Below are 27,014 nucleotides of genomic sequence, written 5' to 3'. Positions count from 1 at the left end.
TTTTAGTTAGTTAGTTAGGAAGTGTGAACATAACAATTGTAATAATTTGAGATGAATGATTTTGTGTTTGTCATTGAGGTTGTGTTTCTTTGTACTGGCGTACAAAGTGTAATTAGTAAATGTTACAAAAAATAAAATCAGGCTTTTAATGATGTTGGTTATTGCATTAATACATAAAAACATACAGGTACATGCACTGTAGATATCATTGAAGATGCAATGTGTGTACAATGTTAAAGATCACCACCACAATCTGTCTTTATTATAACTTTGAACACTGGTTAGCCGTTATAAATGCTTATACACAGTGGTGTAATGTACTTATGTAAAAATACTTTTAGGTACTATTTTTTGGGGGGTATCTGTACTTTATTTGACTATTTATATTTTTGGTCAACTTTTACTTTTACTTCACTACATTCCAAAAGAAAACAATGTACTTTTTACAAGTTACATTTTCCCTGACACCCAAAAGTACTCGTTACAGTTTGAATACTTAGCAGGAAGGGAAAATTGTCCAATTCACGCACTTCTCAAGAGATCCTTGGTCATCCCTACTGCCTCTGATCTGGCAGACTCACTAAACAGAGAACATCCCTGGTCATCCCTACTGCCTCTGATCTGGCAGACTCACTAAACAGAGAACATCCCTGGTCATCCCTACTGCCTCTGATCTGGCAGACTCACTAAACAGAGAACATCCCTGGTCATCCCTATAGCCTCTGATCTGGAGGACTCACTAAACAGAGAACATCCCTGGTCATCCCTATAGCCTCTGATCTGGCAGACTCACTAAACAGAGAACATCCCTGGTCATCCCTACTGCCTCTGATCTGGCAGACTCACTAAACAGAGAACATCCCTGGTCATCCCTACTGCCTCTGATCTGGCAGACTCACTAAACAGAGAACATCCCTGGTCATCCCTATAGCCTCTGATCTGGAGGACTCACTAAACAGAGAACATCCCTGGTCATCCCTATAGCCTCTGATCTGGCAGACTCACTAAACAGAGAACATCCCTGGTCATCTCTATTGCCTCTGATCTGGAGGACTCACTAAACAGAGAACATCCCTGGTCATCCCTACTGCCTCTGATCTGGAGGACTCACTAAACAGAGAACATCCCTGGTCATCCCTATAGCCTCTGATATGGCAGACTCACTAAACAGAGAACATCCCTGGTCATCCCTATAGCCTCTGATCTGGAGGACTCACTAAACAGAGAACATCCCTGGTCATCCCTATAGCCTCTGATCTGGCAGACTCACTAAACAGAGAACATCCCTGGTCATCCCTATAGCCTCTGATCTGGCAGACTCACTAAACAGAGAACATCCCTGGTCATCCCTATAGCCTCTGATCTGGAGGACTCACTAAACAGAGAACATCCCTGGTCATCCCTATAGCCTCTGATCTGGCAGACTCACTAAACAGAGAACATCCCTGGTCATCCCTATAGCCTCGGATCTGGCGGACTCACTAAACAGAGAACATCCCTGGTCATCCCTACTGCCTCTGATCTGGAGGACTCACTGAACAGAGAACATCCCTGGTCATCCCTACTGCCTCTGATCTGGTGGACTCACTAAACACAAATGCTTTGTTGTAAATTGTGTCTGAGTGTTGAACTGTGACCCTTGCTATCCGTAAATAAAAATGGAAATATAAAATAGTGTCGTCTAGTTTGCTTAACATAAGACATTTTAAATGACTTATACTTTAACTTTTGATACTTAAGTACATTTAAAACCAAATACCTTTACTCGAGTAGTATTTTTTTCTGGGTGACTTTCACTTTTACTTACATTTTCTTTTAAGGTATCTTTACTTTTAGTCCAGTGTGAAAACCGAGTGGTTGTTCCACCACTGCTTATACATGTTTATAAATGCTTTGTAAATGATTATTGATGTTATGTTTATATACATTTACATTTTTTAACATTAAAAGGTATTACTTATTTAGTTAATAAATAGTTCATGCTGATTCTGAAAGTTATTATGACGTTTTACTAAATTATCTCTATCTAAATGATGTTCAAAGCCCTGTAGGCAAGAATATTGTCTAAGAATAAGTCCTGACCTGTTGCCCTTCTCTATGTTATGAAATGTCTCATCATTAAAAGCCAAGCAGCCCTTGCATGTTGATTTGGCCAATCCGGAGCCTTGTTAAATGTGTTTGTGATTGTCCTTTAAGAAACAATTGGACCACTTAAGGATTTGTCCAGCCCTGGTCAGGTCAAGACTAGCCCATTCAATCCTGCTATTCTGAGCTTTCCTAAGGTTATGACCATCCGCTGTTCTTGCCAAGACAAAGGATATATGAGCTAATAGTCTGACCCTCTAGGGCAGGAAGGAGGGATAGAGAGAGAGAAGGAAGACATAGCTGGGAACTATTTTCATGGGCTGAGCTAAAGTAAAAGTATTCACAATAAGGCACAAGTAGCATCAGGACCCATCTATCATTATCGGGGGTTTCAAACCCGGAGGGCCGTCTGTCTACTAGTGTTTGGTTTTTCTTCTCAATTCAGACCTAGATAACCAGGTGAGGGGAGTTACTAACTAATCAATGACCTTAATTCGTCAATCAGGTACAAGGGAGGAGGGAAAACCTCCAGACACTCGGCCCTCTATGATTTGAGTTTGTAACACTAGTGTCACATGTGGCAACACATGTAATACTGTACAATCACCTGACACCTGAGAGAGTGGGTGGAGCATCTGGAAGAATCCTCTATGTGACACCAATGTCACACGTAACTGCAAACAACACAACGGCCACCTCTTACATATAGACTGCAAATCTACCAGATCAAACATGGCCTATACGGCCTATCTCCAAAATATCGCTATTTTTTAAACAAGCAATAGAAATCTGGTTGCAATTTCAGTTTCATCAACCAGAAAAGACAGAAGAAATAGCACTGCTGAGTCAATCAGTCAATAATATAATCTTAGCAAAAGTGTTTAACTTTTTCACAACTTTTTTAGTTTAACTAATTCACAATCTATAAAAACTTTGAGAATAGAAAGGTTCAGAACTTTTGTGAAACATCACAGCACAGTAGAAATATACACTATTGTTCAAAGGTTTGGGGTCACTTAGAAATATCCTTGTTTTTGAAAGAAAAGCACATTTGTTGTCCATCAAAATAACATCAAATTGATCAGAAATACAGTGTAGACATTGTTAATGTTGTAAATGACTGTTGTAGCTGGAAACATCAGCTTCATTTAAATAGTACCCACAAAAGACCAGCCTCAACGTCAACAGTGAAGAGGCGTCTCCGGGATGCTGGCCTTCTAGGCAGAGTTCCTCTGGCCAGTGTCTGTGTTCTTTAGCCTATATTTTATTTTTATTGGCCAGTCAGAGATGTGGCTTTTTCTTTGCAACTCTGCCTAGAAGGCCAGCATCCCGGAGTCGCCTCTTCACTGTTGATGTTGAGGCTGGTCTTTTGTAGGTACTATTTAAATGAAGCTGCCAGTTGAGGACTTGTGAGGCGTCTGTATCTCAATCTAGACACTCTAATGTACATGTTCTCTTGCTCAGGTGTGCACCGGGGCCTCCCACTCCTCTTTCTATTCTGGTTAGAGCCAGTTTGCGCTATTCTGTGAAGGGAGTAGTACACTGCATTGTATGAGATCTTCAGTTTTTTGACAATTTCTCGCATGGAATAGCCTTAATTTCTCAGATCAAGAATAGACTGATGAGTTTCAGAAAAAAGTTAATTGTTTCTGGCCATTTTGAGCCTGTAATTCAAACCCACAAATGCTGATGCTCCAGATACTCAACTCGTCTAAAGAAGGCCAGTTGTATTGCTTCTTTAATCAGCACAACAGTTTTCAGCTATGCTACCATAATTGCAAAAGGGTTTTCTAATGATCAATTAGCCTTTTAAAATGATGAACCTTGGATTAGCTAACACAACGTGCCATTGGAACACAGGAGTGATGGTTGCTGATAATGGGCCTCTGACACCAATGTAGATATTCCATATTCCAGCTACAATAGTAATTTACAGTGGGGCAAAAAAAGTATTTAGTCAGCCACCAATTGTGCAAGTTCTCCCACTTAAAAAGATGAGAGAGGCCTGTAATTTTCATCATAGGTACACTTCAACTATGACAGACAAAATGAGAAAAAAAATCCAGAAAATCACATTGTAGCATTTTTTATGAATTTATTTGCAAATTATGGTGGAAAATAAGTTGACCAGTGATTTAAAAAAAAAATATATATATATATATATATATATTTAACCTTTATTTAACTAGGCAAGTCAGTTAAGAACAAATTCTTATTTACAATGATGGCCTGAGGCAATGATGGCCCAACGGATTAAGAGAGGTACTGGCTACACTGTTTTGACAGAGCTGTGAGGCCTTAAGCGTGGGCAAGATGCAGCCAACGGAGCCAGTCATGATGACCTAAAGTAATTAAGCCGCTACCTGTTTAGACACTGCAGATAAACAAGGCCAGCATGCCGGTGTGCAAATGGCTGATGAGCTGATGGGAGGAGGTGGTAATTGATGCTGACAGTAAGCTGTCTCTGTCAATCAGTGTGACAAACACACACCTAACCACAGGTCACACAAATGCACACACACACACACACACACCTCTCACACACACCTCAAACACGCGTACAAGCTCTCTCTTCCATCTCAATCACTCTGAGACACCTCCTCTACAGCCACACAGTACTCCCACTGAGAGAAGGTAAGGCATATATACAACTTTAACAATGCAGGACAGGCATAGCTAATATACTGTAGGACAGGCATAGCTAATATACTGTAGGACAGACATAGCTAATATACTGTAGGACAGGCATAGCTAATATACTGTAGGACAGACACAGCTAATATACTGTAGGACAGGCACAGCTAATATACTGTAGGACAGACACAGCTAATATACTGTAGGACAGGCATAGCTAATATACTGTAGGACAGACACAGCTAATATACTGTAGGACAGGCACAGCTAATATACTGTAGGACAGACACAGCTAATATACTGTAGGACAGACACAGCTAATATACTGTAGGACAGGCATAGCTAATATACTTTAGGACAGACATAGCTAATATACTGTAGGACAGACACAGCTAATATACAGTTGGACAGGCATAGCTAATATACTGTAGGACAGGCACAGCTAATATACTGTAGGACAGGCATAGCTAATATACTGTAGGACAGGCACAGCTAATATACTGTAGATATACTGTAGGACAGACATAGCTAATATACTGTAGGACAGACATAGCTAATATACTGTAGGACAGGCGGGGCTAATATACTGTAGGACAGGCACAGCTAATATACTGTAGATATACTGTAGGACAGACATAGCTAATATACTGTAGGACAGACATAGCTAATATACTGTAGGACAGACATAGCTAATATACTGTAGGACAGACATAGCTAATATACTGTATGACAGGCATAGCTAATATACTTTAGGACAGACATAGCTAATATACTGTAGGACAGACACAGCTAATATACAGTTGGACAGGCATAGCTAATATACTGTAGGACAGGCACAGATAATATACTGTAGGACAGGCATAGCTAATATACTGTAGGACAGGCACAGCTAATATACTGTAGATATACTGTAGGACAGACATAGCTAATATACTGTAGGACAGACATAGCTAATATACTGTAGGACAGGCGGGGCTAATATACTGTAGGACAGGCACAGCTAATATACTGTAGATATACTGTAGGACAGACATAGCTAATATACTGTAGGACAGGCACAGCTAATATACTGTAGGACAGGCATAGCTAATATACTGTAGGACAGGCACAGCTAATATACTGTAGATATACTGTAGGACAGACATAGCTAATATACTGTAGGACAGACATAGCTAATATACTGTAGGACAGGCACAGCTAATATACTGTAGGACAGGCACAGCTAATATACTGTAGATATACTGTAGGACAGACATAGCTAATATACTGTAGGACAGACATAGCTAATATACTGTAGGACAGACATAGCTAATATACTGTAGGACAGACATAGCTAATATACTGTAGGACAGACATAGCTAATATACTGTAGGACAGGCACAGATAATATACTGTAGGACAGACATAGCTAATATACTGTAGGACAGGCATAGCTAATATACTGTAGATATACTGTAGGACAGACATAGCTAATATACTGTAGGACAGACATAGCTAATATACTGTAGGACAGGCATAGCTAATATACTCTACACTCTTTGAGAAAAGGGTTCCAAAAGGGTTCTTTGGCTATCCCCATAGGATAACCTTTTTTGGTTCCAGCTACAACCCTTTTGGGTTCTGTGTAGAAAGGGTTCTACATTGAACTAAAAGGGTTCTATCTGCAACCAAAAACAGTTCTCCAAAGGGCTTTCCTATGGGAAAGGGTTCACCTATGGGGATAGCCAGGTTCTAGGTAGCACCTTTTTTTCTAAGAGTGCAGGGTAGCAGGGACATGCCTAGAGTACATCAAGCGGTCTGTCTTCAGTAATAAATTTAAACCGGAAATGACTTACTATACTAGTGTTTATGGACTCCATATAGATGTTATGAAGTCAGAAACAGGTGCAGTTAATATATAGTATTTGGAGTAACAACTTGTAAACAGTTTGTATGTTATGGTACTGTCCTTCAGTGTTCTTTTGTTGCTGTGCTTGGAAATATAAGTTTTGTGCGTAAGTAAGATGCACCTAAATATTGACAAAGGTTATTCAAGATTTGGTATAATTTCCGGTACCTACATGCAGTACCAGTTTTGTTGTCTTTGGAAAGTTGTGTCCTTTTAAGGGGTAGGCAATAGACCCTTTACTTAATTATTCAATTATGACCAATAATCCCATAGCACTTTTCACCAAAAAGCCCAAATTAGGTCAGCAGACAGGAATCTGGGTTGTGATGGTTTATCAGTCTATGAATATTTTAGAGTGGATTCTGGTATCACCTCCAATTAAATAAATCAATCTGTTTGTTAGTCTTTAGTGTGCTATACCCATGCAACATCATTGACTGTTAAGGACCACATTAATATAGAGAGTCAACCAGGACACGAAATAGGTCAGACTGCCTGATTAGCCAATGACTCTGTCAGCAACAACGTCATTTCACCAACAGTATGAAGAGCGATCCGCCTCTTACCTCAAATGTTTTGCCACTGCTGATTGACTTGAAATTCGCCTATTTGAACATGGTTTATATCTGGGAATGTCCTTATTTTCAGAGTCACAATAGAACAACCAATATGACTTTCTGCAGGCAGATATGTGGTGTTGATGCAGACATACAGTGTTGACGCAGCTCAGTGCCGGGTGTTCCATTTGGCCCACTTTCTATTAATCAACCTCATTGGCCCAGATTGACTTAAGTAAAAGGCCTGCATGGTACTTGTCTGTACTGGACCGTGAAATCTATTCCTAATCCCTTTTTACAAAGTCCTATCATCCAATCTGCTTCATTAGTGCATTCCTACTTATTTGCCTAATGTTGAGTTGGGTTTTTGCTAAAGTGAGGAATTTTCTATGTCCCCAATGTTGGTTTCATGGAAGAGCTACATAATTCCCATAGTGCTAACAGAGTGTTACTAGAATGGCAGCACATGGATGTGCTACATTATAGAAGTGATTATAACTGCCTGCTAGATTAAACAGTCAGGGCAATTTGCTGGAATTTTGCTTCCGGTTTCTGTGGGTTTTGTGTTTAACCCTTTACCGTCTGGGCACTCTTGATGTGTGGTCCCTGTGTGGTCCTGAAGTGCAGTCCCAATGGCTGTCCCCCCATATATCATTGTGCCGTAGCCATTCCATCAGATGAGTTTATTCCCTGGATCAGTGGATTATCTCTAGCGTCTGAGCCTGGGACCAAAGGAAGAGCTGCTCAGCTTTAGGTTCGCTAGCTGTTTACCCTCCAAGCACTCTAAACAGATTGGCTCCTGAGTTAGCCAGACTTAATCTGGGCAAGAGAGGGTTATTTTGAAGGTTACAGAAGAAGACCTAGTAGTGCTAGATTCCCTTTTGTTTGGTATATCTGTAACGGTTGTGGTAGTGTCAGGCCAGAAAGGTTGCCGCAGTTCATGAGGCATTGGAGTTCATGAGTGGACGGACTGGTGCAGCCAATACAGATCTCCTAGGTAATCCACGAAGACAAAAGCACAAGGTCAAAACTAAAATGCATATACTGTATACGTATTTATTTTTTATATTTGACTAGGCAAGTCAGTTAAGAACAAATTCTTATTTTCAATGACGGCCTAGGAACAGTGGGTTAACTGCCTGTTCAGCGGCAGAACGACAGAGGGGGTTTGAACTTGCAACCTTGCGGTTACTAGTCCAACGCTCTACCACTAGGCTACCCTGCCGCCCCAAAAGTATCTAGTACATAGCTTTCTCAGAAATCAGTAGTGGAAAGATTTGTTTACATACATACCTAAAAAACTGTATAAAGGCATTGTTCACCCAAATTACAAAATTACAATTTGGTTACCCTATAAAAAGTCTTTGGACAAAGAGAGAGAGTAATGTATTTTTTTCTGTTTACCTGGCCGCTGGCACAAATACTAACTTTAGCATTTTTGTCCAAAAGTTAGCATGTTTTAATTTAATGCCCAAATGACCCAAAAATGTGTAGCAGATGTATAGCTAAAGGAACACTATGTGACAGTATGAAAGGTTTTTCACTGTATCTTTCATTGTACTTCCTCTCTCCCTCTCTCCTCCAGTGTTATGTCAGGACCCAGGCCGGTTGTTCTGAGCGGCCCCTCAGGGGCAGGGAAGAGCACTCTTATGAAGATGTTACTGAGGGATTATGTTGGAGTCTTCGGCTTCAGCGTGTCACGTACGTTTGTGTTTCTGGCTCCTACCCCAATATCCTGTCAGGGAGGAAGTGGGACAGCATTAAGCCCTATCTATCAGTATCTATCAAGTTTGTCAAAGGATTTTGATGTGGGATAGCTCTGTATCCAATCCATATCCAAGCACAATTATGATGATGATGTTGATGATGGATGTTGATGATTGATGTTGATGATGGAGCTTGATGAATGGTGTTGATGATGGATGTTGATGATGGATGTTGATGTTGGAGGTTGATGAATGGTGTTGATGATGGATGTTGATGCTCACTGAATGTGTCCTTACAGATACAACACGGGGCCCACGTCCAGGAGAGGTAGATGGCAAAGGTACAGTAACATTCTCTGACTCATAAACACAGTGTCACGCCTGCTCCCGCTGTCCATCTCTGGTGCTCGAGGGCTGCCAGGCTTCCCTTCATTTCGCACACCTGTCACCATCATTCCGCGTATTAGCGTTCACTGGACTCACCTGGACTTCTTCACTATTTTGATTGCCTTCCTTATTTCTGTCTGCTACCCGGTTTGTTCCCTGTGTCAGCATTAATGTCGTTATGTGTTCATGTCTTGTCCTGATCCATGTCTGTTGCTAAATGAAATGTTCACTCCCTGTCCCTGCTTCTCGTCTACCTGCGTCGATCCTTGCACACAGATCATGTCAGTAAACCAAGAAGGATATCAGTGACGCTCTCCTGGATTTGAATCAAGCTGGTTTTGTAACTTCAAATCTGCTTTCAAGCCTGATTGACAATGAATTGATCATTCTCCTCTCCTGTCCATTTGAAGATTACCACTTCTCAAACCGGGAGGCTATGCAGGAGGATATTGATGATGGGAAATACATTGAGAATGCTGAGTTTTCCGGCAACCTGTATGGAACAAGGTAGAGTACATGTTGATAACCTTCTGTTGACACCAAAATATCTTACAGTTACATGTAGGGTTGTGAATTTCTGATGACTTTCCCACAATTCTCAGGCTTTCTAGAAATCCCAGATGGAGGATTCCTGGAATCAAGAGGGAATAACCAGGAAATACAAGAACTCTCTAACCTGGATTTCTGGAAAACCTGATAATTTTGGGAACATTACTGGAGTTTTGGAACAGTATGCTAGTTAATTTGCTTTTATGTTGCCCTACCGGTGATTATGATACATCAAAATGAACAAGCAGAGTACTTGCTCCACTGGTGACTAGAATCCAGTAGGGTTTTCTCCTGTCATGGCTTTGTAAAGATATCTTTAAATGCAGTTCCAGCTGGATGAGCAAAGAGACAGGCCGGGGACAGAATGAGCTTTATCCTCCATTATACACTGCGTTCAGAAAGTTTTCCTTTTGTCCACATTTTGTTATGTTACAGCCTTACTCTAAAATGGATTAAATAAAAACATTTCCTCATCAATCTGCACACAATATCCCATGATGACAAAGTGAAAACAGGCTTTTAGAAATTATTTACATAAGTATTAAGACCCTTTGCTATGAGCTTAGGTCCACCCTGTCTCCACTGATCATCCTTGAGATGTTTCTCCAACTTGACTGGAGTCCACCTGAGGTAAATTCAATCGATTGGACATGATTTTGAAAGTCACACACCTGTCAATATAAGGTCCCACAGTTGACAGTGCATGTAAGAGCAACAACCAATTCATGAGATCAAAGGAAATGTCTGTAGAGCTCAGAGAAAGGATTGTGTCGAGGCACAGATCTGCGGAAGGGTACCAAACAATTCTGCAGCATTGAAGGTCCTCAAGAACACAATGGCCTACATCATTCTTAAATGGAAGAAGTTTTGAACTACCAAGACTCTTCCTAGAGCTGGCCGCCCAGCCGAATTGAGCAATTGGGGGAGAATGGCCTTGGTCAGGGAGCTGACCAAGAACCTGATGGTTACTATGACAGTGTTCCAGAGTACCTATGTGGAGATGAGAGAACCTTCCAGAAGGACAACCATCTCTGCAGCACTCCACCAATCAGGCCTTTATGGTAGAGTGGCCAGACGGAAGCCACTCCTCAGTAAAATGTCAGCCCGATTGGTGTTTGCCAAAAGGCACCTAAAGACTCCCAGACCATGCGAAACAAGATTCTCTGGTCTGATGAAACCAATATTGAACACTTTGGCCTGAATAGTGTCACATCTGGAGGAAACCTGGCACCATCCCTATGGGGAAGCATGGTGGTGGCAGCATCATGCTGTGGGATTGTTTTTTAGTGGCATGGACTGGGAGACTAGTCAGGATTGAGGGAAAGATGAACAACGATTAAGTACAGAGAGATCATTGATGAAAACCTGCTCCAGAGCGCTCAGGACCTCAGACTGGGGCAAAGGTTCACCTTCCAACAGGACAATGACCCTAAGCACACAGCTAAGACAACACAGGAATGGCTTCGGGACAAGACTCAGAATGTCCTTGAGTGGACCAGCCAGACCCCATACTTGAACCCAATCGAGCATCTCTGGAGAGACGTGCAGCAACGCTCCACATCCAACCTGACAGAGCTTGAGAGGATCTGCAGAGAAGTATGGGAGAATCTCCCCAAATACAGGTATGCCAAGCATAAAAATCAAATCAAATTTTATTTGCCACATACACATGTTTAGCAGATGTTATTGCATCATACCCAAGAATACTTGAGTCTCTGCCAAAGGTGCTTCAACAAATTACTGAGTAAAGGGCCTGAATACATTTAATTTTTTTTATTTAGAAACATTTCTATAAACCTGTTTTTGCTTCGTCATTATGGGGTGTTGTGTGGAGATTGGTGAGTGAAAAAAACACACTATTTAATCAATTTTAGAATAAGCCTGTAACGCAAAATAATGTGGAAGAATTCAAGGGGTCTGATTACTTTCTGAATGCACTGTACATATCAGGATAACACTTGATAGCACACAGAACTCAGCACCTGTAGTGTTACTCTTAATCTGAACCACTGAACCCTGATATTAGCTTTGGTGTTATGGTTAATGTTACTATCCTTTTACCCTAGCTATTCTGTAGCATGTGAGGAATAGTCACTGGTCTAATGTCACTCCCCAGCCCCTGTTATAAGCCTATTGTACATACCTCGGTGGAAAGGTGCGTTCTTGTGCTGTTCAATGGGATCCTTAAACAATTAATGAGCATCATTTATGTTGTCTATTTTCTACACAGCAAGTCTTCTGTAGATGACGTGAGGGCCAAGGGCCTCATCTGCATCTTAGATGTGGAGATCCAGGGAGTGAAGAACATCAAGGAGACTGATCTGGACCCCATCTATGTTTCTATCCAGCCCCCCTCTATTGAGATCCTGGTAAAGTCCAATTCAGAGTTCAGAGCTGCCATAGTCCGCATTGTCCAATAGAAAACATTTACGAACTCATTTGATATGCTCTTACTGAGGTGCAGATATATGTCACAATGGAATACAGACTATCGTGGCTCTGCGTCTGTAAACTCTGTAACTAGTCAACAATCATACAACGCAGAGTGTTTTACTGTATTTTGGCGTTTCTTAAGGTTTTGAGTTTGGACCCCTATTGTTTTCTCTATGTGATAATAATCCTTAGACATGTCAAGCCAACCTGGTCTCAGAGCATTTAGTAAATCCGAGACACTCAATTTAGTATGATATGTTATGTTTCGTATGTTATGTATTCGTTTGTTGATGTCCATCACCAATTTCATATATGTTACGAAGTACAATTTGTATTATATGTTATGAATTTGCGTAACATACAATATGTTATGAATTAGAAAAAATCACAATATGTTATGATTTTGCAAAATGTATGATATGCTACGAATTCTAAATAGGTGTGTAGCTGACTAATGTTAGCTAGGCTAGGGGTTAGGGTTAGGGTTAAGTTTAGGAGTTAGGTTAAAGGGTTACGCTTAGGGTTAGGTGAAGGGCTAGCTAAAAGGGTTGAAGTTAGGGTTAGGTGAAGGGTTAGCTAAAATGGTTGAAGTTAGGGTTAGGGGAAGGGCTAGCTAAAAGGGTTGAAGTTAGGGTTAGGTGAAGGGCTAGCTAAAAAGGTTGAAGTTAGGGTTAGGGGAAGGGCTAGCTAAAAGGGTTGAAGTTAGGGTTAGGGGAAGGGCTAGCTAAAAAGGTTGAAGTTAGGGTTAGGGGAAGGGCTAGCTAAAAGGGTTGAAGTTAGGGTTAGGGGAAGGGCTAGCTAAAAGGGTTGAAGTTAGGGTTAGGGGAAGGGCTAGCTAAAAGGGTTGAAGTTAGGGTTAGGGGAAGGGCTAGCTAAAAGGGTTGAAGTTAGGGTTAGGGGAAGGGCTAGCTAAAAGGGTTGAAGTTAGGGTTAGGGGAAGGGCTAGCTAAAAAGGTTGAAGTTAGGGTTAGGGGAAGGGCTAGCTAAAAGGGTTGAAGTTAGGGTTAGGTGAAGGGTTAGCTAAAAGGGTTGAAGTTAGGGTTAGGTGAAGGGCTAGCTAAAAGGGTTGAAGTTAGGGTTAGGGGAAGGGCTAGCTAAAAGGGTTGAAGTTAGGGTTAGGGGAAGGGCTAGCTAAAAAGGTTGAAGTTAGGGTTAGGTGAAGGGCTAGCTAAAAAGGTTGAAGTTAGGGTTAGGGGAAGGGCTAGCTAAAAGGGTTGAAGTTAGGGTTAGGGGAAGGGCTAGCTAAAAAGGTTGAAGTTAGGGTTAGGGGAAGGGCTAGCTAAAAGGGTTGAAGTTAGGGTTAGGTGAAGGGTTAGCTAAAAGGGTTGAAGTTAGGGTTAGGGGAAGGGCTAGCTAAAAGGGTTGAAGTTAGGGTTAGGGGAAGGGCTAGCTAAAAAGGTTGAAGTTAGGGTTAGGTGAAGGGTTAGCTAACATGCTAAGTAGCTAAAAAGTGTTAAGTAGTTGTAAAAGTTACTAAAATGCTAAAGATGTCAATGATGAGATTAAAACTCGCAACCTTTGGATCTCTAGACAGTCACGTTATACACCCACCTATCCACCGCGATCAATCAACATACTTTTGTTTTTGACTTAGGTAACCATAGGTCTTGTGTAAAAATACCAAACATAACATAGCATACTAATTTCAGTGTCCTGGATTTCCGTTGACTATGTTACGTCTAGTCTATAAGACTGGGCTGGTCATCCTTGAGCTCGTGATATGAGACTCTTGAAATGTACAAATTGTAATACATTTGGGGACCATTGATGTTTACAGGAAAAGCGTCTGAGGGACAGAAATACTGAGACAGAGGAAAGTCTGCAGAAGCGTCTGGAGGCAGCGCGAGTTGATATGGAGCTCAGTAGGTCCCTCTTACTGTCCCATATAGACATGGCCATACTACAAATGTTTGAAGAATATGGATGGAACAATTAATTATCCGTGCTATGCCTTTAACAATGATTTGAGAAGAGCTTTCACAATTCATTTATCACTCTCCTATTTCAGGCAACGAGCCAGGAATGTTTGACGTGCTTATTGTCAATGAAGACTTAGAGGAGGCGTATGAGAAATTGCAAAGTGTTCTTATTGAGGTGAGTCTGAAGAGGATGGTTGTCTGCATGTAGTATGGGGACAAAGTATAATTGTCAGTCAGTCGGTAGCAGTGGAGGCTGCTGAGGGGAAGACGGCTCATAATAATGGCTGGAATGGAGTTAATTGAATGGTATCAAATGTATTGAAACCATGTATTTGATATCATTCCAAATATTCCGCTCCAGCCGTTACCACGAGCCCGTTGTCCACAATTAAGGTGCCACCAATCTCCTGTGGTCCACAATTAAGGTGCCACCAATCTTCTGTGGTCCACAATTAAGGTGCCACCAATCTCCTGTGGTCCACAATTAAGGTGCCACCAATCTCCTGTGGTCCACAATTAAGGTGCCACCAATATCCTGTGGTCCACAATTAAGGTGTCACCAATCTCCTGTGGTCCACAATTAAGGTGTCACCAATCTCCTGTGGTCGGTAGTAAGTGTTGAGTCATATTTATGTGATGGCTTTGTAACTAAACTTGATATTCTTATACTTGTCTCAACAGGAAATAACGAAGGTTCAGTCGACCAAGAAAGAAAGATGCAATTCGTAAGAAGCAATTTGTTATTATGCATATCACAGCCACACATTTTCAATAGAAAACGAGTTAGTTCAATTGAGAACAAGTTTTCACTATTCAATGTAAAGTATAGCTTTTCACATGCTTAATGTTTTTCATTTTATTGAACCCTCTCCCTCTCCTCCAGTGTTATGTCAGGACCCAGGCCGGTCGTTCTGAGCGGCCCCTCTGGGGCAGGGAAGAGCACTCTGCTAAAGAAACTGCTGAAGGACTACAAGGGAGTCTTCGGCTTCAGCGTGTCACGTACGTTTTGTATCACCAGATGTAGTTTCCAGCAGCAGGGCTGCAGTATCTATTCCCGCGGGTGCGACTGGACCACGAGGAAGACCAATGAACACTAAAGAAACCATATACAGTCAGGGTTGTCTTGCATAGCATTGACAGGTTGAGGCTATTGATATCATTCTGTATCATATGATCACAGAATAGGATGGATGTTGAATTGATGTTCACTGAATGTGTCCTTGCAGATACAACCCGGGATCCACGTCCAGGAGAGGTAGATGGCAAAGGTACAGTAAAAATGTTTTCAATCTCAACACAGAATCATGTCAGTAAGCCCAGAAAGATTTCAGTGGTGCTCTCCAGGCCCAGAATGAAGCTTCCATCTTTAGTAAGAAATGCCTACTGTATGAACGCAGAGACTGGAATTCAATATATTACATTTTGACATTTTAGTCATTCAGCAGGCACTCCAATACAGCGATAGCAACCACAAGTACATTTTTCCTCAATAAAGTAGCTACTGTATCAGCAAAGTCAGAGCTAGTAAGGGGGGTCAACTGCGAGTGTTACCTCACGAAAGGCATTACTTTATTTTTATTTTTTTGGGGTGGGGGTGGGGGTATTATTTGGGGGTGGTGGGGGGCGGTAAGGAGTGGTTGTGATGGGGGTGCTGTGGGATTATTTAAGGGTGTTTTCACATATAGTCCTCTTTAAAAGAACTGATCTCAGTCCTCTTTAAAGTGAGCTGGGGTACAAAAAAAACAAAAACCAGAAAGAATTCAGTTCTCTTTGTATTCACATTGTATTCACATTGTATTCACATTGTATTCACACTGCCTTTGAATGAGGACTCAACTCTTTTGCCAGTTCACTTCACCTAGTTTGTGGACCGAGTCCTCTTTGCATTCACATTGCTATGTTTAGAAAGGAACCAAGATCTTTTTCCTACATGGATTTTTACAAAATGTTGTTCCTTTGGAGTGTTCACACTGCACACAAAAAACGATAGGGGTGGGAGGGCCAAGAAATCATAACATATCATACTAATTTAAGTGTCCCGGATTTACGTAGGCCAATGTAATGTAATATAACAAAGTAACATACAGTACCATACCAAATGGAATGGCCCGGATTTTAGTCAAATTTCCTACGTTTTTCTCAGACCTGGCATGCCATGTTGAGTGTGGTGGAAGCTGCTCACTACTGTTCAGACGACAGCTGACTGAAGAGCCAAAAGTTGTGTTTTCTATCGTAAATAAGTCCTAGCAAAGACTGGAGACAATGATTAACCTTTTACTGCAGTGATTTCTTGGTAGTCTTAAACAAATCTACTTTGAAACAAAAGTACACACCTCACACACATGGTTATGGGCTTAAAAATGCACTTTTTTTTATAAAAAAAGATGCTATCTGTCTCCAAGGAATCCCCTTTGAAGAACTCCTTTTCTTTCCAGGTAGAACCCTTTTGCATTCCATGTAGAAGGTTCTAAATAAGAATTTGTTCCTAACTGACTTGCCTAGTTTAATAAAAACAATTTTTTAACATCTCTGGAGAGACCTGATAATAGCTGTGCAGCAATGCTCCCTGTCCAACCTGACAGAGCTTGAGAGGATCTACCCAAGAAGAACCCTTTTGGTTTCGTCATACCCAGGTAGAACTCTTTGGGTTCCTTGTAGAGGGTTCTACATGGAACGCAAAAGGGTTCTCCTATGGGGACAGCTGAAGAACCCTTTTTTCTAAGTGTACCATGTCAGACATACAGTGCCTTCGGAAAGTATTCAGACCCCTTGACTTTTTCAAAATGTTGTTACATTTACAGCCTTATTCTAAAATTGATTAAATCATTTCCCCCCTCAATGTACACACACTACCCCATAATGACAAAGCAAAAACCCTTTACTCAGTACTTTGTTGAAGCAGCTTTGGCAGCGACTACAGCGTCAAGTTTTCTTGGGTATGACGCTACAAGCTTGGCACACCTATATTTGGGGAGTTTCTCCCATTCTTCTCTGCAGATCCTCAAGCTCTGTCAGGTTGGATGGGGAGCGTTGCTGCACAGCTACTACCACGTCTCCACAGAGATGTTACATTTTTTTATATATTCAGTTAAGAACAAATTCATATTTATAATGACGGCCAACCAAACCTTAACCCAGACGACACTCGGACAATTGTGCGCCGCCCTATGGGACTACCAATCATGCCCAGTTGTGATACAGCCTGGAATCGAACAAGGGTCTGTAGGGATGCCTCTAGCACTGAGATGCAGTGCCTTAGACTGCTGCACCATTCGGGAGATGTTCAATCAGGTTGAAGTCTGGGCTCTGGCTGGGCCACTCAAGGACATTCAGAGACTTGTACTTTGCTCCGTTCATCTTTCCCTCGATCCTGACTAGACTCCCAGTCCCTGCCACTGAAAAACATCCTCATGCTACCTACACCATGCTTCACCGTAGAGATGATGCCAGGTTTCCTCCAGACATGATTCTTGGCATTCAGGCCAAAGAGTTCAATGTTGGTTTCATCAGACCAGAAAATATTGTTTCTCATGGTCCGAGAGTGTTTAGGTACCTTTTGGCAAACTTCAAGCGGGCAGTCATGTGCCTTTTACTGATGAGTGGTTTCTGTCTGACCACAGTACCATAAAGGTCTGTTTGGTGGAATGCTGCAAAGATGGTTGTCCTTCTGGAAGGTTCTCCCATCTCCACAGAAGAACTATAGAGCTCTGTCAGAGTCACCCCCTTTACCAAGGCCCTTCTCCCCCGATTGCCAAGTTTTTCCAGGAGGCCAGCTCTAGGAAGAGTCTTGGTGGTTCCTAACTTCATCCATTTAAGAATGATGGAGGCCACTGTGTTCTTGGGGACCTTCAATGCTGCAGACATTTTCCCCAGATCTGTGCCTCGACACAATCCTGTCTCTGGGCTCTACGGACAATTCCTTTGACCTCATGGCTTGGTTTTTGCTGTGACATACACTGTCAACTGTGGAACCTTTTTATAGACAGTTGTGTGCCTTTCCAAATCATGTCCAATTCATTTAATTTACCACAGGTGGACTCCAATCAAGTTGTAGAAACATCTCAAGGATGATTATTGGGAAAGGGATGCATCTGAGCTCAATTTCGAGTCTCATAACAGTGTCTTAATACTTGTAAATAAGGTATTTCTGTTTTGTTTTTCTGCTAAAATTGAAAACATTCCCAAAAACCTGTTTTCGTTTTGTCATTGTGTGCAGATTGCTGAAGGTATTTTTTATTAATACATTTTAGAAAAATGCTGTATCATAACAACATTTGGAAAAAGTCAAGGGGTCTGAATACTTTCCGGGAGGCACTGTAGAGTTGAAATGTATTCCATTTATAGTTTTCATCCCAATATCACAGAACCCAGACATGGAAACATTTAAATAATGTTTATTAATTATGAAATTATGAAACATTTTAATAACGTTCACCTATGAGGCCACTAGGTCATTTGACTGCAGGAAATGCAGTACAGATAATGCATGTAGTTGCATGACATATTACAGAGATACTTTACATTACAGTATCCAGTCATTTGTGTTGACTAGATTCTTATGGCTTTTGGGAATCAAATCCACAAACCTGGCATTGCAAGCACAACGATCTACTAACTGATCCCCACGGGACCCCCTATATACAGTTGAAGTCGGAGTCATTAAAACTTGTTTTTCAACCATTACCCACATTTCTTGTTAATAACAAACTAAAGTTTTGGCAAGTTGGTTAGAACATCTACTTTGTGCATGACACAAGTTATTTTCCCAACAATTGTTTACAAACATATTATTTCACTTATAATTCACTGTATCACAATTCCAGTGGGTCAGAAGTTTACCTACACTAAATTGACTGTGCCTTTAAACAGCTTGGAAAATTCCAGAAAATGATGTCATGGCTTTAGAAGCTTCTGACAGGCAATTGAAATCATTTGAGTCAATTGGAGGTGCACCTGTGGATGTATTTCAGGGCCTACCTTCAAACTCAGTGCCTCTTTGCTTGACATCATGGGAAATCAAAATATCAAAAAATCAGCCAAGACCTCAGAAAAACAAATTGTAGACCTCCACAAGTGTGGTTCATCCTTGGGAGCAATTTCCAAATGCCTGAAGGTACCACGTTCATCTGTACAAACAATAGTGTGCAAGTATAAACACCATGGGACCACGCAGCCATCATACCGCTCAGGAAGGAGACGCGTTCTGTCTCCTGGAGATGAACGTAGTTTGGTGCCACAAGTGCAAATCAATCCCAGAACGACAGCAAAGGACCTTGTGAAGATGCTGGCGGAAACGGGTACAAAAGTATCTATATCCACAGTGAAACAAGTCCTATATCGACATAACCTGAAAGGCCCGTCAGCAAGGAAGAAGCCACTGCTCACAAAACCGCCATAAAAAAGCCAGACTACGTTTTGCATCTGCACATGGGGACAAAGATCGTACTTTTTAGAGACATGTCTTCTGGTCTGAAGAAACAAAAATAGAACTGTTTGGCCATAATGACCATCGTTATGTTTGGAGGGAAAAGGGTGATGCTTGCAAGCCGAAGAACACCATCCCAACCTTGAAGCACGGGGGTGGCAGAATCATGTTGTGGGTGTGCTTTGCTGCAGGAGGGACTGGTGCACTTCACAAAATAGATGGCATCATGAGGGTGGAAAATTATGTGGATATATTGAAGCAATATCTCAAGACATCAGTCAGGAAGTTAAAGCTTGGTCGGAAATGGGTCTTCCAAATGGACAATGGTCCCAAGCGTACTTCCAAAGTTGTGTCAAAATGGCTTAAGGACAACAAAGTCAAGGTATTGGAGGGGCCATCACAAAGCCCTGACCTCAATCCCATATAAAATGTGTGGGCAGAACTGAAAAAGCGTGTGCGAGCAAGGAGGCCTACAAACCTGATTCAGTTACACCAGCTCTGTCATTAGGAATGGGCCAAAATTCACCCTACTTATTGTTGGAAGCTTGTGGAAGGCTACTCTAGAAGCTTGACCCAAGTTAAACAATTTAAAGACCATGCTACCAAATACTAATTGAGTGTATGTAAATGTCTGACCCACTGGGAATGTGATGAAAGAAATACAAGCCGAAATAAATCATTCTCTCTTCTATTATTCTGACATTTCACATTCTTAAAATAGTGGCGATCCTAACTGACCTAAGACAGGGAATTTTTACTTGGATTAAGTGTCAGGAATTGTGAAAAACTGAGTTTAAACGTATTTGGCTAAGGTGTATGTAAACTTCCGACTTCAACTATATAAAACCTGTAACTTACAGCTTTTCTGTACCAACAGAACTCCATCACTACCTTGTTGTCCTCTTAGGTACACAACCTTCACACCACCTCTTCACCTACATAACCCAGCCTACTCCATTCCGACTGACACTGAAGCTCCCATGCTTCTTAGCTCAAGTGAACTGCACCAGTGGCTCTCCAAATGATCCCCCTATAAGATACAGCAATAAACATTATTTGTTGTGCATTTTTTTTGTTTTCTCCGTAGGCCTGTTCTGTCTACCTATGCTTCTGGGGGCTACATTACTGCCCCTAGCAGACGTCCTATCGTCTGTTTCATCTGCAGGTGTAGCTATCTCCTCTTAACTTTGTGTTCTATCCAACCAAGTCTAAATGCCATTCATAAAAACATTGTGAAGAGAGATTGATGGGGGTTACTTTCATCTTCACAGTATAGAGTGACCAAACTAAACAATACCAAGTGCATACTAGTTATGCCAGTTTGCACTTTGTGGTAAAAAGCTTTTGAAAATAGCCCCTGTGATTCCTCAGTGGATCCCCCCCCCCCACCCCTCCCCAAAAAGTTGTCACGTCCATAAAATGTCTGTTACTGTATGTACCCACCATTAGCATCACAACATTCTGTTGAGATTGATAGGCTTCATAGTAAAGCCTTTTGTTTGATATTTCATATACTCCAGTTCAGTAATATTAATTGAAAGTATGGATCATAGCTGCTAGCACAATCTGGTCCCGTTGTCAAGGCAGATATCCTCACGACTATTCTATTAATTTGATCAATACATCTATGTGATTTCCTACGACCTAAGCAATAACAGTTTTTTGAGGAAGATAGCTGTTTGATGTATTCTATTTCCCCCCAAGAATATGGATAATGGAGAGAGTTGAGGCTTGATGTCTTCAGTTGAGCTCTAGTTGTATATATTTAGATTTTTTAAAATAACGCAGTAACTGCACTACCAGGACTATGAGCTTTGCTGGATTCAGTCTAATGTGATTGTCTATTAGTTAGATTTTTTAAAAATATATATATAATTTTGCCATTAGAAAGCATTACTAGGACCTTCATAGAGAGCATTTCCACCTTTATTTACATCTATCGCAGTCCTCTTTTCCCAGTGAGACATATGTTTTACCAGGACATACTGTATTTGAATGTGCTGGGATTCCTTCTCAATCTGAACACACCTGTTATGTTGCAATGCTAATGTGCATGCGTTGATATGAGTCGCTGTAGGTTCATTATGAACATTGTTGTCCCTGTTGAAGTGATTGTGACAAGGTTGTCCTGTGTTCCCTACATGGTTTCCCCCAATGTGTTAGATCCACTGTGACTGTGATGTTGTAGAGGAATAAAATAATCCCAATGGTGTTAGTTTGATGTGCCCTGTACACCCTCTCTCCTACTGAACTGTTATATACTGTACTGTGTTCTATAGTGTGTATATATACTGTTCATCTTGCTTCCACACAGCGTGTCTTTTTTGCCCGTTTCTAATCACCTTCCACATTTCGTACTTGGGGGTCATTCATTGTGTGATTTGCTTCTAGTGACGTCAATGTTAATTTCCCTAATTGCTTGTAATGATGTGAATAAAAATGTCTATCTACCCATACTTATCCTTGCATTTTTTTCTATATCACCCTTTTTTAGTGCCTGAATACTTATCATTCATTATGCATCTATTGTACCCTGTGAGTTTACCCTTCATTAATTTGAGAGAACTCCATCCTGCATGACTGATTACTAACTGTGTCTTCTTCTCTCCTGTCTGTTTAAAGATTACCACTTCACAAACAGGGAGGCTATGCAGGAGGATATTGACACGGGAGAATTCATTGAGACTAATGAGTTTTCTGGCAACCTGTATGGAACAAGGTAGAGTACGTTTTCTGAACTTTTGGTTTGCACCAAAATGTCTTAGAGTATTTAAAAAAAACTTTTATTACACTAGGCAAGTTAGTTAAGAACAAATTCTTATTTACAATGACAGCCTAGGAACAGTGGTTTAACTGCATTGTTCAAGGGCGGAACGACAGCTTTTTTTTTACCTTGTCAGCTCGGGGATTCGAGCTAGCAACCTTTCAGTTACTGGACCAACGCACTAACCACTCGGCTACCTGGTGTAATTTTATAGTTTGTTCAGCGGAATCGTAGATGCAATTAAACATAGCTGTGTTTGTTTTCTCCACAGTAAGTGTGCTGTACAGGACGTGAGGGCCAAGGGCCTCATTTGTATTTTGGATGTGGATATTGCGGGAGTGAGACACATCAAGGAAACTGACCTGGACCCCATCTATGTTTCAATTCAGCCCCCCTCCATTGAGGTCCTGGTAAGAGTCCACAACCATACATTGCACAGCGTTCTTCTACTGCAAGGTTCCACAACAGGTGACAAATTCGGCTCGCAAGTATTATTATTTGGCCCCCAAAGTTTTAAGCAAACAAATTGAAGAAATCTGTTGTTGGACAAAGGAGACTGTAAAATCACCAGAAATGCAGCTAATGATTTTAATTTATAAAATCTGTTCCCAACTATACCTATGGATAAATTGAAAGACATATGTGATTGTGTCTCAATGTAATTAAGGTATTAATTTATGTTATTGTGAAATACATAATACATTTGAGATTATTTGTGGCCCATTTGTAGTGTACAAATTATTAGGGGTTCACAGCATATATTGGCCACTTTTTTGATAATTTGCCACACAGAAACTAGAGGCCATGAGTAATTTAGTCAAAACGAATGGCACCAATTGGCTTATAGTTATTGCTGTTGTAAGAAGTCTTACTTCAATCCTGATATCCGCCTCCCCGTTTGACCTGAAACTGTATATGTGGGTGTCTTTCCTCATGTTGAACAAATTTGCCCTGAGGACCCATAAAGACCAGTCTCAACGTCAACAGTGAAGAGGCGACTCCGGGATGCTGGCCAGTGTGTCTGTTCTTTTGCCCATCTTAATCTTTTCCTTTTATTGGCCAGTCTGAGATATGGCTTTTACTTTGGAACTCTACCTAGAAGGCCAGCATCCCGTGGTCGCCTCTTCACTGTTGATGTTGACTGGTGTTTTGCGGGTACTATTTAATGAAGGTGCCAGTTGAGGACTTGAGGCATCTGTTTCTCAAACTAGACACTCTAATGTACTTGTCCTCTTGCTCAGTTGTGCACCTGGGCCTCCCACTCCTCTTTCTATTCTGGTTAGAGCCAGTTTGTGCTGTTCTGAGAAGGGAGTAGTACACAACATTGTACGAGATCTTCACTTTCTTGGCAATTTCTCGCATGGAATAGCCTTAATTTCTCAGAACAAGAATAGACTGATGAGTTTCAGAAGAAAGTACTTTGTTTCTTGACATTTTGAGCCTGTAATTCGAACCCACAAATGCTGATGCTCCAGATACTCAACTAGTCTAAAAAAAAGGCCAGTTTTACTGCTTCTTTGATAAGCACAACAGTTTTCAGCTGTGGTAACATAATTGCTAAAGGGTTTTCTAATTATCATTTAGCCTTTTAAAACGCTAAACTTGGATTAGCTAACACAACGTGCCATTGGAACACAGGAGTGATGGTTGCTGATAATGGGCCTCTGTACGCCTATGTAAATATTCCATAAAAAAATCAGCCGTTTCCAGCTACAACAGTCATTTACAACATTAACAATGTCTACACTGTATTTCTGATCAATTTGCTGTTATTTTAATGGAAAAAACATGTTATTTTCTTTCAAAAACAAGGACATTTCTAAGTGTCCCCAAACTTTTGAACAGTGGTGTATATTTATTATTATGTTCCGGATAAATAACCATTTGCTCAGAAAAAAAGCAGCCTACGGCTGAATCTAGTTGCCTACCATTCTTCTACTATGCAGTTGAACTTTTTCCATGCTTGCTAGACCTCAGATGGCCACATGAAAAGTTTGTTCTTGAAATGTATAAACTGAAAATGCTTGGGGAACATTAATGTGTACAGGAAGAGCGTCTGAGGGGTAGAGCGACGGAGACGGAGGAAAAAATCCAGAGCCGCCTGGAGGCAGCACGGATTGACATGGAGGAGTGTAGGTCCACCATACTGTCCTATGTAAACATGGAGGAGTGTAGGTTCACCATACTGTCCTATGTAAACATGGAGAAGTGTAGGTTCACCATACTGTCCTATGTAAACATGGAGGAGTGTAGGTCCACCATATTCTCCTATGTAAACATGGAGAAGTGTAGGTTCACCATACTGTCCTATGTAAACATGGAGGAGTGTAGGTTCACCATACTGTCCTATGTAAACATGGAGGAGTGTAGGTCCACCATATTGTCCTATGTAAACATGGAGGAGTGTAGGTCCACCATACTGTCCTATGTAAACATGGAGGAGTGTAGGTCCACCATACTTTCCTATGTAAACAAGGAGGAGTGTAGTTCCTCTTTACTGTCCTATGTAAACAAGGAGGAGTGTAGGTCCACCATACTGTCCTATGTAAACATGAAGGAGTGTAGTTCCTCTTTACTGTCCTACGTAAACTGGTTTTAAAGCTACAAATGTTTGAGGGATGTGACTTGAACTAAGGACAGTCCATTGCATGCCTGTCGACAATGAGTTTTCATTTTTGTTTCTTCACTCTTCTGTTATAGGCAATGAGCCTGGATTGTTTGACATTGTCATTGTCAACGATGACTTGGATGAGTCCTATGAGAAGTTGCAAAGTGTTCTTAAGGAGGTGAGTCTTAAATGAAGATGGCAGTATAAAGAGTAGATACAGGAGGTATTGACTAGATACAGGAGGTATTGACTAGATACAGGAGGTATTGACTAGATACAGGAGGTATTGACTAGATACAGGAGGTATTGACTAGATACAGGAGGTATTGACTAGATACAGGAGGTATTGACTAGATACCGGAGGTATTGACTAGATACCGGAGGTGAGTCTTAAATGAAGATGGCAGTATAATAAAGAGTAGATATAGGAGGTATTGACTAGATACAGGAGGTATTGACTAGATACAGGAGGTGAGTCTTAAATGAAGATGGCAGTATAAAGAGTAGATACAGGAGGTATTGACTAGATACAGGAGGTGAGTCTTAAATGAAGATGGCAGTATAAAGAGTAGATACAGGAGGTATTGACTAGATACAGGAGGTGAGTCTTAAATGAAGATGGCAGTATAAAGAGTAGATACAGGAGGTGTGGATGACTAGATACATGCATTCCATGTTGGAGAAGTGTTTGTATATAGTATGTTCTATAACTATATATATTATCACGTCTTTCTCAATGGGACATGTTAGACATGTTCAAGGCAAAACCTGCAGTTTTAATTTCATTTTAAGAGTTTATTGGTTATTACACCATTTGAAAAATGACTCTGTAATTAGATCCCCTCGCTGAAAGTTAATTCTCATGTTTAATTACTCATGATCTACTTTATGTTATTACAAGTCCTTGTTCCAGTATGTAACTAATATACTTTGTTATTTCACCTTTGTATTACCATGTTAAATTAAGAGCTCCAACCCAAATGTTGAGCACTTTCTACTCCCTCAACAGGAAATAATGAGAGTTCAGGAGGGCATCAAGTCGTAAGGAACTACAGTAAGAGCGTCCCAGTCTTCCTCTTGCCTGGTCCCTTACAGGCGATACATAAACCAACATTTGACACCAGCTAATTTCGATTTAGCCACAAAAGGGAACGTTCAAAGGTTGCCATATGACGACTGTGGGGATATCGGCAGAAACGCGTACTACTGTATGCACCTAAGATTCAAGAAGATGGTCTAAAACTCTTAGGTTGTTTTCCACATTCATTCAGTCTGTCATTTATGAGGAATTTTGAGTAAGACAAAGGGACATTTGAAAGGTACGTATAGAGTATAGTCAAAAGTTAATGTCTACTTCATACCTTACTGCCAACTGGGCTTGAGCCATGTAGACAAATAGAAACCACTGCCAAAGCCATTATAATCTAAACGTTTGACAATATACTTAACATGCCCCTGACTTGACATTTGTGATGAATGCCTTTGACTTGTGTGAGGACCATCCAGCATACAGTATGATGGACAAACAACCCGAGAAGTATTAAAACAAAAGTTGTGCATAAAACGGTGTCTTAGCTGTGAAATGTCATATTAGCGGACTAGCTTTGAGGTAAACACTGCTATGTCTTCATCTTAATCTAATTATATTCTTATTGGTCAAATAGTAAAAACGCCATTCTGTGTTCTGCAGTCTCATTTTTCTCTCTTGGTTTTAAGCAATGATAGTGTAGTCTGAATGATGTTACACCAAATGTAAGGATGTGTATGGTGGGGTGTTATACTAATTGAACAGTATTTGTGGATAACTGACTGGGTAAGGACCAAAGCACTCCACACACAGCTTTCATAGGTCAAAGGTCAGACCTGAGGTTGTCAGTTTAACTCGCAGGTCAATTACTGTAGCCATCCATCTGCAGAAAATAAAATGTGTGTGTCTTGTAGTGTATGCTTTTGTATGCAACGGAGCTAGACAAATAAAAAGTACCACTCATACTGTTTCATTTGTCTTTCAGTGCATACATCACCTGTCACAAGGTACAGGAATACTCAATGAAATCAA

The 27,014-nt window shown here is 40.9% G+C and overlaps 2 protein-coding genes across 3 annotated transcripts; both read left to right on the top strand.

Annotated features, from left to right (window-relative positions):
* The first annotated feature begins 4,636 nt into the window (after window positions 1-4,636).
* Window positions 4,637-14,887, top strand: LOC149985413 (guanylate kinase-like). Its single transcript, XM_090182334.1, has 8 exons — window positions 4,637-4,719; window positions 8,750-8,865; window positions 9,170-9,211; window positions 9,668-9,764; window positions 12,037-12,175; window positions 14,017-14,101; window positions 14,248-14,333; window positions 14,840-14,887. The coding sequence occupies exons 2-8, from the start codon at window positions 8,754-8,756 to the stop codon at window positions 14,885-14,887; spliced, it is 609 nt and encodes a 202-aa protein (XP_090038460.1). The 5' UTR covers window positions 4,637-4,719; window positions 8,750-8,753.
* LOC110535561 (guanylate kinase) lies at window positions 14,295-26,945 on the top strand. 2 transcript variants are annotated; one of them, XM_090181849.1, is made up of 10 exons: window positions 14,295-14,333; window positions 14,840-14,883; window positions 15,042-15,157; window positions 15,385-15,426; window positions 20,671-20,748; window positions 22,206-22,302; window positions 22,619-22,757; window positions 24,395-24,479; window positions 25,048-25,133; window positions 25,965-26,945. In XM_090181849.1, the coding sequence occupies exons 3-10, from the start codon at window positions 15,046-15,048 to the stop codon at window positions 25,998-26,000; spliced, it is 675 nt and encodes a 224-aa protein (XP_090037975.1). In that variant the 5' UTR covers window positions 14,295-14,333; window positions 14,840-14,883; window positions 15,042-15,045; the 3' UTR covers window positions 26,001-26,945. The 2 variants fall into 2 exon arrangements, with proteins under 2 accessions (XP_090037975.1, XP_090038007.1); XM_090181881.1 differs by lacking the exon at window positions 20,671-20,748.
* The last annotated feature ends 69 nt before the right edge of the window (window positions 26,946-27,014 follow it).

This window comes from Oncorhynchus mykiss, chromosome 1, assembly GCF_057628025.1.
Source record: "Oncorhynchus mykiss isolate SJ-2025 chromosome 1, ASM5762802v1, whole genome shotgun sequence".
Taxonomy (NCBI): Eukaryota; Metazoa; Chordata; class Actinopteri; order Salmoniformes; family Salmonidae; genus Oncorhynchus; species Oncorhynchus mykiss.
This window is presented reverse-complemented; position numbering and strand designations above follow the sequence as displayed.